We start from the raw sequence: 17,209 nt of genomic DNA, 5'->3' as shown, positions 1-17,209 counted from the left end.
GAAGAGGTCAGAGGTGAACAGTTTTTAATCTAAAGCTCTTCTGCAACTGCTTTTTCTCTGAGACAGGCTCTCATTGGTATAACTCTGGCTGGTCTGGAACTCAGAGATCCTGCAATCTCTGCCTCTCAAGTGCTGCGATTAAAGATGAGTGTCACCACACCCAGCTCCAACTTCTTTATTCCTCAGTCAGTGTTATTAGTTGTTTTTTGCTATTAGCTCTTTGGGGGCCCACCACCCATCTCCCAAATAAATCACACACAGAGGCTTATTCGTAATTATAAATGCCCGCCCTTAGCTTGGCTTGTTTCTTGTCAGTTTTTCTTAACTTTAAATTATCCCATCTATCTTTTGCCTCTGGGCTTTTCCTTTTCTATTCCTGCATACCTTTCTTTGTTTCTTACTCCACGGCTTGCTGTGTAGCTGAGTGGCTGGCCCCTGGAGTCTTCCTCCTTCTCTGACTGCTTCTTTTTTTCCCAGATTTTTTCTTCTATATATATTCTATATATTCTCTCTGCCTGCCAGCCCTGCCTATTCTTTCTCCTGCTTTGATTTTGGCCATTCAGTTCATTATTAGAACATCAGATGTTTTAGATAGGCATAGCAACACAGCTTCACAGAGTTAAACAAATGCAACATAAACAAAAGTAACACATCTTAAAATGATATCATACAACAAATCATCTATTATCCACAGTATTCCTAAGAACTTAAGAAGCTGCTGTGGAGGGTCCAAACATTAACAGCACAGACAAGATAATGTTATTTAAGGCCCTGTTTAGGCAAGGACTGAGGAACTAGGCTGCAATGAGCATGGGCTTCTGAGAAAGGACAGGAACTGCATCCTACACTTCCCTACCCTCCACCAGCGCAGAGCTTTGTCTCCCAACTACTCACTATCGATATGCGTGCACTGCGGTTGCAAACAGTACTGACGAAGTGCCTGTGGTGGTGGTTGCTGGTTTGGGTGCTGTCTGATTTCCTGAAGATGAAGAAAACAAAGGTGTCATTCATTTTTTTGATTTTTCACCTCAAAACTAGCCTCAAAATTCCACTTCATACTTTCTGGTTGGTGTAACAATGCTTTCATTACCACTCTCCTCATTGGATCCAGAAAGAGCTCCACAACCTTGTCTGGTGGTAAGGAAACAGGCTCTAAGTGAGAGCTTTACATAATGACAGCAGATGATGCTAGACTCACTCCAGCCCCAACACCATACACCACAGATGAATGTTATGGCTGGATAAGAAGTATTGTCTAGAAAACAGGGCCATACTACAGTGTTCTTTTCTCTTTTCAATGCTCAGACAACTAGGGTATATAAAAATAAATCTATCTCCCTCTTCTAGTACAGGGAATTTAGGGTGATAGTGTGGATGAAAGTTCCTGGAAGGAACCCCACATAACACTGAATCTCCTACAAGGCTGATGAACTGACCAGAAGGCCAGTGATCGGGCTGAGGTAAGAAGGTTTGCAGGTTCAGAGCCTAATTACAACCTATCCTGGGTTGTCTTCAGCCCCCTCAGTAGCCCTCTCTTGCCCACTCATGTGTCTAATCTAACATCCTGGTGACTAACAGGCAGAGCCTTTCAGAATGTATTAACTTAAAAGAACACTAGCTTCCACCAACCAAAAGGCTAAGAATGTCATCAGATAACATCTGAGGCCTACAGCAGAGATTTTCTCTGTTTGTTTTATCCTCATGGCTCCGCCGAGGTATATGATTAAAAACCTTGATTTGTGTCTTTCTTTGTTCTGTTCCTATAAAACTTCACCCATATTTAGAGTAGTTTAATCATCCAGTTAGTCCAGTATAGGAACTCCTCACAGATATGCCCAGAGTTGGTCCCTTAAGTGATTCTAGATACTACCAAGTTAACAACCAATATTAACCATCATAGCATGTCATTTCCAAAGACAGTTAGCCATCCAACCAACCCATTATGACATAATCCTAATGCCTCTTAACTTACCTGTGGCCACTATTCCCTGGCCTTTCTTAGGCTGCTTTGGGGCTGTGTACTGGAAGAATTCATTTCCATGGCCCGTAGTTGCTTGATCCAGTCCAAAAAGAGAAGCCAGCCTGGCACTGTTAATGAAAAATGAAAATAAAATTTCATCTGACATATCCCAAACTTTTAATCACTTTAAATGCTGCTGCCTGTGATCTTAAATATCTCTGATGGTGTAGCTCACCATTCAGTAACAGCAGGAGCAGCTGAGGCTCTCTGAAATCAAGACAGTATTTGTGATTTGAAATCCGTAGCTGACCCAAGTTCCATCTGATTGTATTCCTAGAGAGTTCCCAAATGCATTCCCCACTTCCCTACCTCACTGTCACGTCCTCCATTTATGCTGCCATCACCTCTGTATGGGTTTTTTTTTTCCTTTTATTTTATTTTACAATACCATTCAGTTCTACATATCAGCCACGGATTCCCTTGTTCTCTCCCCTCCTGTCCCCCTTTCCTTCCCCCCAGCCCAACCCCCATTCCCACCTCCTCCAGGGCAAAGCCTCCCCCGAGGACTGAGATCGACTCAGTCCAGGCAGGTCCAATCCCTTCCTCCCAGACTGAGCCAAGTGTCCCTGCATAAGCTCCAGGTTTCAAACAGCTAACTCATGCAATGAGCACAGGACCCAGTACCACTGCCTAGATGCCTCCCAAACAGATCAAGCCAATCAACTGTCTCACCTATTCAGAGGGCCTGATCCAGTTGGGGGCCCTCAGCCTTTGGTTCATAGTTCATGTGTTTCCATTTGTTTGGCTATTTGTCCCTGTGCTTTATCCAACCTTGGTTTCAACAATTCTCACTCATATAAACCCTCCTCTTTCTCGATAATTAGACTCCCGGAGCTCCACCTGGGGCCTAGCCTTGGATCTCTGCATCCAGATTTCTCAATCCTTGGATGGGGTTTCTGGCACGACTATTAGAGTGTTTGGCCATCTCATCACCAGAGTAGGTCAGTTCCGGCTGTCTCTCAACCATTGCCAGCAGTCTATTGTGGGGGTATCTTTGTGGATTTCTGTGGGCTTCTCTAGCACTTTGTTTCTTCTATGTACTCACTCATAGGAGGATACTAAAGGTGGAACAAGGATGACTGGACTGCTACTCACATCACCAGGGAGGCTACCTGGAAAACAGGACCCCAAGAAAGACTCGAGGATTGCCCAATGACGGAGAAATGGCTGAGATCTACATGAATAACCTGAACATGAGTGGGAGTAATGAAGGGCGAGGGTCGAGGGAAAGAGAGCCTGTGGGAGCGGGAGATCCCAGTTGGATCAAGAACACAGAGGGAGAACAAGGAATAGGAGACCATGGTAAATGAAGACCACATGAGAAAAGGAAGAAACTGTATGGGTTTTTTTCAAGACGGGGTTTCTCCCTGTAGTTTTGGTGCCTGTCCTGGATCTCGCTCTGTAGACCAGGCTGGCCTCGAACTCACAGAGATCCGCCTAGCTCTGCCTCAAGAGTGCTGGGATTAAAGGCGTGTGCTACCACCACCTGGCCACCTCTGTATAGTTTTAATAACTGCAATAATCTCCTAATTCACTCGCCCCCCCCCCACCTACGTCTTACACAGTTCTCTCTCTCCCCAGACCTATTCCAGTACTGGGGATTGACCATAGGGCCTTGAACACGCCAGGCAAGTGCTCTCCCACTGAGCTATAGCCATCACCATCACCCTTTTTTATGTTACTTTACTTTATGATGGAGTCTGGCTAAGGGGCCAGGTTGACCTTGATCTTTCGGTCCTCCTGTGTAGCTGGGATTACAGGCATGTGCACCAGACCCAACTTTTTTTTTTTTTTTTTTTTTTTTTTTGGTTTTTCGAGACAGGGTTTCTCTGCGTAGTTTTGCGCCTTTCTGGAGCTCACTTGGTGCCAGCTGGCCTCGACTCACAGAGATCGCTGCCTCTGCCTCCCGAGTGCTGGGATTAAAGGCGTGCGCCACCACGGCCCGGCCAAGACCCAACTCTTATCTACTTCTTATACATTCTACACACTGCATCTACACGATTATTCTTGATGACTCTTCAATATTAGTAAGATAGAGACTTGGAACTTGGGCCATTAAGATGGCTCAGTGGGTAAAGGTGCTTGTCACCAATCTTGATGACATGAGCTCAATCTGCAGAAAACAGGTGGCAAAAGAAGAGAAACAATTCCTACAAGTTACCCCGACCTCCATACTCATGCCATGACACACATGTGTGCCTGTACCCATGCATCTACACATACACACTATAAATAAGTAAACAAATAAATGTAAAAAAAAATTTCTTTTTTTAATCCAAACTCTACAAGATGAAGATGGTTTTAGAAAACCCTTCAAGACTTCATCTCCTTACTTCAGAAGCTTCATACTTAGTCATTTCTTTCTTATCTCCAACTGTGTGCTACAGCTACTATAAGGAACTTTCAGCTTCTTTTCTTTTTAAAGATTTTATATGTAGCCCTGGCTATGCTAGAAATCATGATTTTGCCTGCATATATGTCTGTGCATCCCATGCATGCAGTGCCCATAGAGGCCAGAAGAGGGCATTGGATTCCATGAGACTTGTGTTAAAGAGGGTTGTGAGCTGCCAAGGGAGTTAGGAATTGAACCCAGGTCCTGTAGAAGTGCGGCCAGTGCTCTTCACTGGTGGGCCATCTCCAAATCCTTCAGTTTCTTATATAAGGCAGGAACTTTGTTTTGGAGAGGGGTGCAGTAGCTGGAGATTAAACTCAAGAGTCTCATGCAGGATGGGCAAAGACTTGATCATTAAACCACATCCCTAGGCCTTTAGACATGGTATTCTTTCTACCTGGAGCATTCTTCCTGTGCCTGGACTCCCTGGAAGCTAATCTAATCTAAGTTAGATGTTTTCCTGGGGCTTAAGAGAGGTTAAGCACTACACTGAGAGCTAGGTAAACACGGGTGAGCAAAACTGGATTCTTTTTCCAGAAGTTTATGATCAAATGAGGAGATTAGATATCACAAATTATGAGTTATCCAAAGGGGCAACTGTTATATGGTGTTGTACTCCACAAACTAAGTCCTAGATTTATTTTCTTTAATTACTTACCCAGTCTGTTCTATTTTGTTATATATAGCAAAACAAATCAATTGAGAAAATAATTAACTCTCAAATCCAGTCTATCCTTGAATTCCTCTTCTCCAAAGTTGCTCTTGGTTGGGGTGTACAAACTCTGAAGCTTCTCAACAACTCAATTCTTCTGGCTTTTTAAAAGCATAATTCATATATGTGCATTACATTAGTATTTCACAAAATACATTCAATGTGGTTTGGCACTATTATTTTCTTAAAGAATCTAGAATGTTCCTTTAAGTGTCCTGTAAATGGGACCACAAATGTTTACTTTAAAGACAGAGGTTTAGATTACAATGAAAATGTAATACTTGAGTGAGAGTAATGCCTGCTTAAGACATCAACAAGCGCTAAAAGAACATAGGAGACCCCATATCTATTCAATATAGTACTCGAAGTCCTAGCTGGAGCAATAAGACAACAAAAGGAGATCAAGGGGATACAAATTGGAAAAGAAGAAGTCAAACTTTTGCTATCTGCAGACGATATGATAGTATTCATAAGTGACCCCAAAAATTCTATAGTGAACTCCTACAGCTGATAAACACCTTCAGTAATATGGCAGGATACAAGATTAACTCAAAAAAATCAGTAGCTCTCCTATATACAAATGATAAACAGGCTGAGAAAGAAATCAGAGAAACGGCTGCAGTGGTGGCGCTTGCCTTTAATCCCAGCACTCGGGAGGCAGAACTGGGTGGATCTCTGTGAGTTCGGCCAGCCTGGTCTACAGAGCGAGATCCAGGACAGGCTCAAAAACTACACAGAGAAACCCTGTCTTGGAAAAAAATAATAATAATAATCTTAGAGAAATCAGAGAAACATCACCCTTTACAATAGCCACAAATAATATAAAATACCTTGGGGTAATTCTAACTAAGCAAGTGAAAGACCTGTAATGACAAGAACTTTACTTTTCTGAAGAAAGAAAATGAAGAAGATAACAGATAAATGGAAAGATCGCCCATGCTCATGGATAGGTAGGATTAATATAGTAAAAACGGCAATCTTACCAAAAGCAATCTATAGATTCAATGCAATCCCCATCAAAATCCCAACACAATTCTTCACAGACCTGGAAAGAACAATACTCAACTTCATATGGAAAAAAACAAAAAATGGAAGATAGCTAAAACTATCCTGTACAATAAAGCCACCTCTGGAGGCATCACCATCCCTGACCTCAAGCTCTACTATAGAGCTATAGTAATAAAAACAGCTTGGTATTGGCATAAAAACCGACATGTGGACCAAAGGAGTCAAACTGAAGACCCTGACATTAATACACACACCTATGAACACCTGATTTTTGACAAAGAAGCCAAAACTGTACAATAGAAAAAAGAAAGCATCTTCAACAAATGGTGCTGGCATAACTGGATGTCAACATGCAGAAGACTGCAAATAGATCCATATCTATCGCCATGCACAAAATTCAAGTCCAAGTGGATCAAAGACCTCAACATAAATCCAGTTACTCTGAACCTGATAGAAGAGAAAGTAGGAAATAGTCTTGAACACATTGGAACAGAAGACCACTTCCTAAATATAAAACCATAGCATAGACACTGAGAGCAACAATTAATAAATGGGACCTCTTGAAACTGAGAAGCTTCTGTAAGGCAAAGGACACAGTAAATAAGACAAAACGACAGCCTACAGAATGGGAAAAGATCTTCACCAACCCCACATCTGACAGAGGGCTGATCTCCAGAATATATAAAGAACTCAAGAAACTAGACATCAAAATACCAAACAATCCAATTAAAAAATGGGATACAGAGCTACAGAAAAATTCTCAACAGAAGAATCTCAAATGGCCGAAAGAAAGACATTTAAGGAATTGCTCAACATCCTTATGTTGAGGAAAATGCAAATCAAAACAACTCTGAGATACCATCTTACACCTGTCAGAATGGCTATGATCAAAAACACTGATAACAGCTTATGTTGGAGAGGATGCGGAGCAAGGAGGAACACTCCTCCACTGTTGGCAGAAGTGCAAACTTGTACAGACACTTTGAAAATCAGTATGGTGGTTTCTCAGAAAAGTGGGAATCAATCTTCCTCAAGACCCAGCTATACCCCTCTTGGGAATATACCCAAGGAATGCTCAATCATACCACAAAGACACATGCTCAGCTATGTTCATAGCAGCATTATTTGTAATAGCCAGAACCTGGAAACAATCTAGATGCCCTCAACTGAAGAATGGATAAAGAAAATGTGGCACATATACACAATGGAGTATTACTCAGCAGTAAAAAACAATGACATCATGAAATTTGCAGGCAAATGGAAGGAACTAGAAAAAATCATCCTGAGTGAGATAGCCCAGACTCAGAAGGACAAACATGGTAGGTATTCACTCATAAGTGGATACTAGAGGTAAAGCAAAGGATAACCAGACTACAACTTACAGCTCCAGAGAAGCTCAGTAACAAGGAAGGACCCTAAGAGGGACACATGGATTACCCTGGGAAAGGGAAATAGATGAGATCTCCTTGAGTAAACTGGGGGTGGGGGTGGGCAATAGAGGATAGTGAATGGGGGATAAAAACATAAGGGATCGGGATGGTCAAGCTGGAACAGGGATGTAGTGGAAGAGCAATGAAAGAGATACCATGATAGATGGAGACATCATGGGGATAGGGAGAAACAGGGTACTAGGGAAGTTCCCAGGAATCCCCAAGGATGACACCAGCTTAGACTACTATCAATAGTGGAGAGGGTGCCTGAAGTGGCTTACCCCAGTAATCAGATCAGTGAATACCCTAACTATCATCATAGAGCCTTTCTCCAGTAACTGATGGAAGCAGATGCAAAGATCCATAGCCAAACACCAGGCCAAGCTCCAGTAGTCCAGTCAATGAGAGAGAAGAGGGATTCTATGAGCAAGGGGCATCAAAATCATGATGAGGAAACCTATAGAGACAACTGAATCAAACTAGTGGGAACTCATGAAATTTAGACCAACACCTCTAGAGCCTCCATGGGACTGGACTAGGCCCTCTGCATAGTGAGACAGTTGAGTAGCTTGATCTGCTTAAGGGGACCCCTGACAGTAGAATCAGGATACATCCCTAGTGCATGAGCTGGCTTTTTGGAGCCCACTACCTATGGTGGGACACCTTGCACAGCCTTGAGGCAGGGGGAGGGGCTTGGACCTGCCTCTATTGAATGTTCCAGGCTCTGCTGACTCCCCATGGGTGTAGCTAGCTACACATGGGAGGCCTTACCTTCTTGTAAGAGGGAATAGGGAGTGGGTTGAGGGAGAGGAGACTGGTGGGCGGGAGGAGGGAAGGAAGGATCTGTGATTAGTATGTAAAATGAATAAAAAAATTTTTTCTTAATAAAAAAAAAGAACATAGGAGAAACTGAGATTTTTCCTTTTAGTCAGGGTGGTCTAAAGATTCTCTCCCCTTTCTTTCTTTTTTAAGACAGTGTTTAACTATGAGGCCTGGCTGCCTGGGAACTCCCTATGTAGAGTAGGTGAATTCACAGAAATCTACCTTCCTCTGCCTCTGAGTGCTGGGATTAAAAAGCATGTGCCACTATGCCTGGCTGAGGTTCTTAAAGGGGTTAAATTCTAGAAGAGTTAGGCAATAATACCTTTAGCAATAGTGAAAAACTGTCAAGTATTATATGTATAAATTTTGAAAAACTTATTATCAGTACTGCGTATGTACAATGTCTATGTGCTTGTGTGTGTAGGAAGTATGTGCCAGTGTGCATGCAGGACCAGAGGGCAACTTTGTGGAAATGGCTCTCTTCTTCTATCTTTATGTGGTTTATGGGGATTGAACTTGGATTGTCAAGGCTTTCTCCACTGAGCCATTTTGCTGGCCCAAAGCTTAAATCTAGATAAGGTATAATTGTTTACACACCAATAATTGACAATAAAAGGAAGGTCAGGTGGGGAAGCAGCTCAGAAGCTCTCTGGTGGAGTATTTGAAGCCAGGAATTTAAGAATTTACAGGGCAATAGAGTGAGATGCAATCTCAAACAAAGCCTGTGGGAGCTGGAGAGATGGCTCAGATGTCAAGAGCATTTCTTGCTATTGCAGAAGACTTGGGTTCAGTTCCTAGCACCCAGATGGTGGTTTGTAACCATCTGTGAACCTGACACCCTGTACACACACTCTTACACATTAACATTAAATAAATAAATCTAAAATGTTTAAAGCTTTGTGATTTGTTTGTTATTTTATTTTACTCCACTGTTTAAGGGGTAAGAACTATTCCTTATTCCTCTCTGTCTTAGCTGAAGTCAAACACGATGTACTTAACAAACATTTGCCCATTTCTTCACTTCAGTCACAACGGTGGGGAAAGGGCTAAGACGGAAGGAGAGATATGCCTTTTGTTTACTACTTTAGGTTAGCCATTGACTTTAAGGCTGGGGAACTTGTCCAGGCTCAATTAATCTGGGTAATCTCAACACTCTGGAGGCAGAAGGAGGCAGATCTCTGAGTTGGAGGCTAGTCTGCCATAAATTGTGAATACCAGGCTAACCAGAGAGGCACAGTAAAATTATGTCTCAAAAACAAACAAACAAGCAAGCAAACAAACAAACAAAAAGAGGCCCAGGAACGTGAAAAGCAGACTACCAGTCACTTAAACCACCACCCCAGTGTGGTATTGTGTTCCCAAAATATTATGCACCCTAATAAACTTATCTGGGGGTCAGAGACAGAACAGCCACTAGATACAAAGGCTAGAAAATGGTGGCACTCACATCTTTAATCCTAGCACTCCAGAGGTAGAAATCCCTCTGGATCTCTGTGAGTTCAAGGCCACATTGGAAATAGTCAAGCATGGTGACACACGCCTTTAATCCCAGAAAGCGAGCCTTTAATCCTAGGGAGTGATGGTAGAAAGCAAAAAGGTATATGCGGTGTGAGGACCAGAAACTAGAAGCATTTGGTTGGTTAAGCATTTGGCTGGTTAAGCATTTGGCTGGTTAAGCATTTGGCTGGTTAAGCTTTTAGGTTTTGAGCAGCACAGTTCAGCTGAGAGCCATTCGGATATGAGGACACAGAGGCTTCCAGTCTGAGGAGCGGGATCAGCTGAGAAGTTGGCCAGGTGAGGTAGCTGTGGCTTGTTCTGTCTCTCTGATCTTCCAGTATTCACCCCAATAACTGGCCCCGGGTTTGATTTTATTAACAAGACTCTCTAAGATTCCTGCTACACCCCAGACATCAGTACTCGTACTCCGGTTAGCCTTCAATAGCCTACATAGAATCAGGAAAGTCATAAAGTTAAGTCAAACTTCGGGAAAATTAAACTGCACTTGTAAAAGAGGAACTGAAAATCAGTGTCAGCATTCACTGTCAGATGTGCTGTTTCCTTAACAAAACCAACGGGGGACAGCCAAATCAGAGACTGCTCACGGAACTGCCTCTCATCTTTTTTTTTTTTTTTTTTTTTACTTAATGTGTGTGGGTGTTTTGTTTGCATGTGTGTCCTATGTACCATGTGCATGCCTCAAGGAGGCCAGAAGATGGTGTTGGTCACAAGGCTGGAGTTGCAGAAGGTTGTGACCCACCATGTGGGTGGTGGGGATCAAATCCAGGTCCTCTGGAAGAGAAGAAGCCAATGCTCTTAACTACTGAGCCATCTCCCCCGTTCACTTTTCTATTCTTAATCTTAAATTTGATTCTGTTTACCTAGCTACAACTGGGGACAAAAATTGATCTGCATAGTTTTGTTGTTGAGTCTTTTCATCATCAAATTGTCTGTTGCTATGCCTAGGACCCACAGTCATACGCTTGATGAATCTCAAATCCTTAGTTAAGCCTGCTCAAGGAATCAGGCGAGTTGAGCTAGGAAAAACTTATCTTGGGTCAGGAATCAGGAGAAGAGCACATGACTGCCACTGTCTGCCTAGTCAGCAGCAGAGTCCTTGAAGCATGAAAGTTGAGCGTCTTAAAATTCCTTTATAGACTTTCCTCAAATACTCTCACATAGTGAAGATTATGAAATTAAAATATACCTCAAAGCTGGATGTGATGGCACATGCCTTTAATCCCAGCATTCAGGAAGCAGACAGGCAGATCCTTGTGAGTTCAAGGCCAGCTTGGTCTATATAAAAAATTCTAGGCCAGCCAGGGCCTCATAGTGAAACCCTGTCTCAAATAAATGAACAAACCTTGAAGAGATTCAAAAGGCCCCATATACAGACACAAACAAAACAGGTGTTGGCTGAAAATCCAACCAACAGCAGTAGAGGCTGCAAATATTTTGGGTGAAATAGGAAAGAATGGAAACATTTTGTCTTGTCAAAATGTTAAGCTCAGGTTCCGTGAGAGAACCTGTCTCAAAAAATAAAGTGGAAGTCTACAGAGAAAGATACCTGATACTGAACCTCTGTCCTCTACAAAAATGGTCACCGCATGCATATGCCACACACAGGCACACGCACACACAAACACAGTGCACAAATAAGAAAGACCAAAAGAAAACCAGTCATTTTATAGTCATTCCTGCATTGAATTCCCAGTACACCAAAAGATTAATCACTAGTGTTACCTCTCGGAATCTGGTAGAATGATGGGCATGTTGCTGTGTTCGTCATTTCTTAAGGAGATTCGTCACCATGCACAAAACTCGTAAAGCAGATGTGCAAAGCAGGGTTCTGCAAGGATGTGAGCTTTGCAGTTAACAAGTCTGAAGGGAGGCAAGAGGTCCACTAAGTCAACGGAAGGGAAAACACTAAGCTAATTGTTAAAAAGAGGGGGGAAATCTTGCCTCCCTTTAAAGACTTCTGTCCCAAGACAGTATATATGATGTTTGACGCAGGAGAAAATGGTGCAGTCTCTCCCATTGGCTTTAAGCCTCGGGGCTTACAAAGTGTGAGTTCGCGGGCACTTCCTGAGCAATCAACATGCTCCAGGAGCTACTCTTCTAAGAGCTAGACAGAAATGAGCAACGTAAGCAGTTCTTCAGGACTTAGACTTCAGTAGCTCCCGTGTGCAAAAGACTCGTGGGAATAAAGAAGATAATGCAGTCTGTTCTGCCTGGGGCTGTGAAGGCAGAGGATCGCCAAAAAGGTAACATCCGAGGTAGGCTTTGAAGGAAGCTGCCTACCAGCTCCTGGTTCAAAGTGTCACCACCTGGTTCACTGGGAAGAGAAAGTCTCCTGAATTTACAGCGCATGTATTTATAGAAGCAGACTCCTATAAAAACCCCGAGGCAGGCAGTCTCCTCCGCAATCATCTCCATTTCACTGGAGACACTGTGATTCATAAAGCAAAAGGGTGTCAGGTGAAGATGCCAGGTCCTGAACCCAAATCGACCGGTCTGACACCGGGGCGAGCTGTGCTCAGACCGCCAAGTCGAGCCACTGAGTGCGGCAGGGGTCTGGACCCGGAAGTTGAGAAGAGGCCTGAGCAGAGACCGACCCCTGCAACCACCCACCGGTCTCTCGGGCCTGCGCTCCAGCCCCGACTTCTCAATCACTCACCCGCCGCTTGGCGAGAGGAAGTCGGTGTCATCTTCGTCTCCGGCCCCGAACATCACGTCGGCTTTAGCTCGGCTGAAGGGAGGAAGTCGGTGTTCCCAGGGCCTGTCACAACCGATGTCGTAAATTGCCGCAGCCGCGAGCTGCTTTCCGGCAGGAAAACTCTCTCCCGGTAGTGGGGCCCAGAGGAGACCCGGCGGTGGAGAAGGTGGAGCAAAGGCAAATGAGAAGGTGAGCTCCTGGTGACGCAAGGCCTCGCCAGCCCTCCGAGGGGGTGGAGTTCCTAGGCTCTGGGTGAGGATTGGTCAGATAGCGCAGGGGGCGGGGCCGGGGCGGGAATCCGTGGCCTCTGCTGCAGTCGTGGGACGCGTCGAGCCCGACAGTAGTGGCGGGGGTTTGGGAGAAGTCCAGACCTGGTGAGGGGTTCCAGTTCCAGAGGAAGGCACGGGCGGCGGAGCTCGACCTGGGAGGGTAAGGCCTGTCCCTTTCCTTTCCCAATCCCAGCGTGTCCGCTGTCCTTTCCCCTCCCGAATCAGGACCCCCCGCAGCTCCTCCGGGCTTGGGCGGAAAGAGAAAGAGCGGGCGACTAGAAGTCTGGGGATCTGAGCCGTGCGGTGGCCTGTCCCCCACAGCGTTATTGCTATTATGACCTTAGGCAGGGTGCTCGGTGCCTCAGTTTCCCCATCTACGCAAAGGACCGTGTGTCCAGTGTCTCCGTGTGCGGTTTGCCAAGGTTTTAAATCTCAGCCATCATCGAGTCGGATCCGGGTCTCCTCGTAATCAACGAATTTGCAGAAAAGAAAACAGGAGAACTAACCACTTGGGTGACTAGTCCGAGGTCACGCAGAGTAAAGGGCAAACCTGGTCCTTTGTATCAGGGTTTGGAGAGCTAATGAGTAAAGGAGAACCCTGGCCCTTAACTACTAGACTGTGTGGCATACGGCTTGAGAAAGGACCTCGTTTCTAAAATTCAGATAGGAGAGGTCTAGAAGAGCTGGGATATTCGGGAGGGTGGATGATGGAGGGAACTTTGAAGGGAGAAAAACCTCAGCTCACTTTTGCTGGACTGAGTTTTGCTTCCAAGGTATTAAGTCAACATTAGTTGTTGCTGACTTCTCCGCCTCCAGTTTTCACCGTGTGTGTGTGTGTGTGTGTGTGTGTGTGTGTGTGTGTTTTCTGTATTTCTTTGGGTAACACCGGTATCATTTTTGAACGATCATGAACCAGACAGACCTGGTTAGCCGCACTGTGGATAAGCCGATAGTGTGTCCCAGTGTAGCGTCCATTTCCACAGATCTCATTGGAGTTCTTTCTCTCAGCTTTTCTTCTCAGTCAGGTTGGCCCTGTAAGTGTCCCTTACCGGAATGCTTTAGTCTGTTGGATGATGTTGAAGGGACAGGTAGCTGTCTCCCAGAGAACTTTGTACCTCTTGGCACTTCCCCTGTGGGGCTCTTTATTATAGTTTTTGAACTACTAAGTTGTAAGTCTTCTTGCCCACAGTGGGTTCTCATTAATTTTTTTATTAGATTGAATAATAGAATTTATCCTTGTTCCTTAATTTACTCTCATTCCCGCCCCCTCCCCGTGTGACCCAAAGAGCCAACGATGGCTCTTGTCTTTAATAGGTAGCTTCCAGAAAGATAAAAATGCTGTACTGGCTGTGAACTGTCTGGGTTGCTTGGTCTCTTTTGTTCATTGAAGGTGACTGCACTATTGTCTAAAACTCCAGGGGAGGGGGAAGGGGAAATAGTGTAGCTAGAAATATTATACGTTACTTATAATTTTTGTAAGTAAATTATTCCTGTTTATCTGCGGATAAGGCTGTTGGTCTGCTTCCTGTGTTTATTTTACAGATTAAGATGGTTACTGCAGTGAAATCTGACTGTTAAAGCAAGGATAAACTGGAATCTGTGCAGTAGGACTGGAGCCTAGAGCAGTAGCTCTGTTTACATTATGAACTTGAGTTGGGAGGAGGGGACGAATGGATAATAAATTCTAACCCTGCCCTAGGTCTGATCACTCAGTATTAAAACATTTCAGTCATGCTTTCTTTCTTTTTTAGTTTTTTTTTTGGATTATTTTTGTTTTTGTTTTTTGTTTGGTGTTTTGTTTTGTTTGAGATGGGGTTTCTCTATGTAGCCCCAGCTGTCCTGGAGCTCATTCTGTAGACCAGGCTGGCCTCAAACTCAGAGATCTGCCTCCTCCGAGTGCTAGGTGTGCACCACCACTGCCCAGCTTGTTTTTTGTTGTTGTTGTTGTTGTTGTTGTTGTTGGTTGCTTTTTTGTTTTTTGAGATGGTCTATTTATGTAGCCATGGCTGTCCTAGAACTCATTATGTAGACCAGGCTGGCCTTGAACTCACACTGAGATCCATCAGCCTCTGACTTTCAAGTGAAGCAATTGAAAACTATGTCACTACACTGGGCTAATAATGTTTTTGTTTGTTTGTTTGTTTGTTGTAAACAGGAAACCTTAGAGAGTGTCTGAGCTCTTTTCTTGTATTCTTGGATGGAGGTGTTTTTCTCATGGGTGTATTAAATGGCCTTTCTTAGGTATTCATTAACCCTAAAACTGGCCTGTTTGGTGATTGGGACACTCTAGGCAGGCATAATATCTGATCTTGAATTTCATTCGCAACATGAGGAAGAGAAAAGTAGAAATTGGTCTTCCTCAGTCTTTCAGGCTTAGAATTGGAAATGTAGGATCTGGTGCTTCTGAAAAGCCAGTCATTCTGGTTTAGGACATCCAGCTTGGTACTACTGGAGTTGGAGTCCGGAAACCTGAGTTCCTCCCTAGCCTTTATAATGTGCTCAGAGTTTAGGTCAGGTTTCCTAAACACCTTTAAAAAGGGATAAGATGTAGGCATGTCTGCTGAGAACTGGAAGTGCAAAGATAAGTAATAAATACAACCCTAAGCTCAAGTTCGAGTTCAGTATGTTTGTTCATTTCATTTTCTGAACCATACAGCACTGAAATATGTAGAAAGTGTGTTGATTATCAAATGTAGTAGCATACCTCTTTGATCATAGCACTTGGAAAGCAGAGGTAGGTGGATCTTGAGAATTAGAGGCCAGCCAGGCCAACATAGTGAAAACTGTCTTTAAAATACACACACACACACACACACCGCGCACACACACACACACACACATATATATTATATACACATACACAGAAAGAGAGAGAATTCCCTGAAGATTAACTAGGAAGCATCAAATTTAATAATTCTTTCAAATCAAGTTTTCAAAAAGATGATAACTTTTATATCAAGCAAATCTTCCAGTGGTATAGAGATATGGATTGAATGTAGATTAAAATATGTCTATAGTATTCTATTCATTCAAGTTGCTAAAGGCAGAAGAATATAAAATACAATTTGAGAAATATCACCTCAGAGACTACTGTGTGTAATGCTAGCCTTTGTGTAGATCAGAAATGAACTCTCTAGGAAATTATTGTAGAATACCAAAGTAGGAAGAGATCATATCTTTTCATTATAATCCAAAGGGAAACTGGGTTGAAGTTTAGTACCAGTGCCCTAAACCATGCCTTACCTCAGCCAATCTGCAAAACCCCATGTTCTAGGGATTAACCTTTCCTTTTTAGACTCCTGAACTACTGAAATTGTAAGGTTACATAGAGGGCTTTGACGATGAGTAGGATTCCAAAAGGACACTGGGAGGTAAGGCTTTCCAGGTTGCAAGGAGCAGCTTTGGCAAACACAGGCAGGTGCATGTTTCCATGGCACTGGGAATTGAAGACAGAATTTTGCACAAGCTAGGCAAGCATTCTACCACTAAGCTATATATCGCCAGCCTAAAGGGGGCTTTGCAAAATTTTCCAAGGCAAGGGATGCCCTTTGACCCGCTGCACCTAGGACTGTGGCCTGGCTAACTAAAGTGTGTTAAAGTAGGGCGTCATGCACACTTTACATATCTTATTCCAGCTTAAAACACAGTACCTCTGTGAGTTTTGTTGTTTTTAACCTAAAGCCTCAACTTTTTCTTGGAATATGGTTCTCAGAGATCAGCAGACTACAGGCGAATCTTATCTCAGCTGCCTGTTTTACAGTTTTATTGGAACACAGCCATGCTCATTTATTTGCATATTATCTATGGCTACTTTTATCCTACAAGGTAGAGTTGAGTATCTGCAGCAGCAATGACGTGGTCCACAGTGCCTAAATGTTTAGTCATTGGTCCTTTATAGAAAACTTATCAACCCTGGCCTAATCATATATGGTTGCTTTCTCCATCATACAATAACTACTGCAAAGTCACTCACAAAGCAGCCTGACCACAAATTTTTTCTAGAGGTTTATGAAAATTTCTGCCAGCCTTTAGAGTTGATTCCTGCATCCAACAGCAGATTGTGGGCATCTGTGTGACTCCTTCTTATCTAGTCTAGCTGAAGCATTCAACTTGATTTTCATAGACACAACCACTAGAATGGCTGTGTAGAATAGAAGTTATGTACTTAAGCTTTGGGGTCAAATTTCTTCACTCCTTGTTAATTGCATAGGCCTTGGGCAAGTTGCTACGATTTTTCCATTATAAAATAGGGGTTTCAATAGTACCCATTTTCTTTTTTCTTTTTTTTTTTTTTTGGTTTTTTTTTGTTTGTTTGTTTTTATTTTTGTTTTTGTTTTTTGTTT

General features: G+C 43.3%; 2 protein-coding genes across 2 annotated transcripts in view; one reads left to right on the top strand and one right to left on the bottom strand.

Moving 5' to 3' along the window:
- Fkbp15 (FKBP prolyl isomerase family member 15) overlaps window positions 1-12,705 on the bottom strand; it is a 63,993-nt gene extending 51,288 nt beyond the window's left edge. The window contains exons 1-3 of the mRNA XM_037202607.1: window positions 12,559-12,705; window positions 1,973-2,088; window positions 895-979 (exon numbers count right to left, since the gene is read on the bottom strand). Of these exons, the coding sequence (XP_037058502.1) occupies window positions 895-979; window positions 1,973-2,088; window positions 12,559-12,611 (254 nt within the window). The 5' untranslated portion in view covers window positions 12,612-12,705. The remainder of the gene's footprint in view (window positions 1-894; window positions 980-1,972; window positions 2,089-12,558) is intronic.
- Window positions 12,706-12,893: 188 nt separating this feature from the next.
- Window positions 12,894-17,209, top strand: part of Slc31a1 (solute carrier family 31 member 1) — a 33,658-nt gene continuing 29,342 nt past the window's right edge. The window contains exon 1 of the mRNA XM_028858045.2: window positions 12,894-13,026. The gene's annotated coding sequence lies outside the window, so the exon portion shown is untranslated. The remainder of the gene's footprint in view (window positions 13,027-17,209) is intronic.

The sequence above is a fragment of the Peromyscus leucopus genome, chromosome 2, assembly GCF_004664715.2.
Source record: "Peromyscus leucopus breed LL Stock chromosome 2, UCI_PerLeu_2.1, whole genome shotgun sequence".
Lineage (NCBI taxonomy): Eukaryota > Metazoa > Chordata > Mammalia > Rodentia > Cricetidae > Peromyscus > Peromyscus leucopus.
This window is presented reverse-complemented; position numbering and strand designations above follow the sequence as displayed.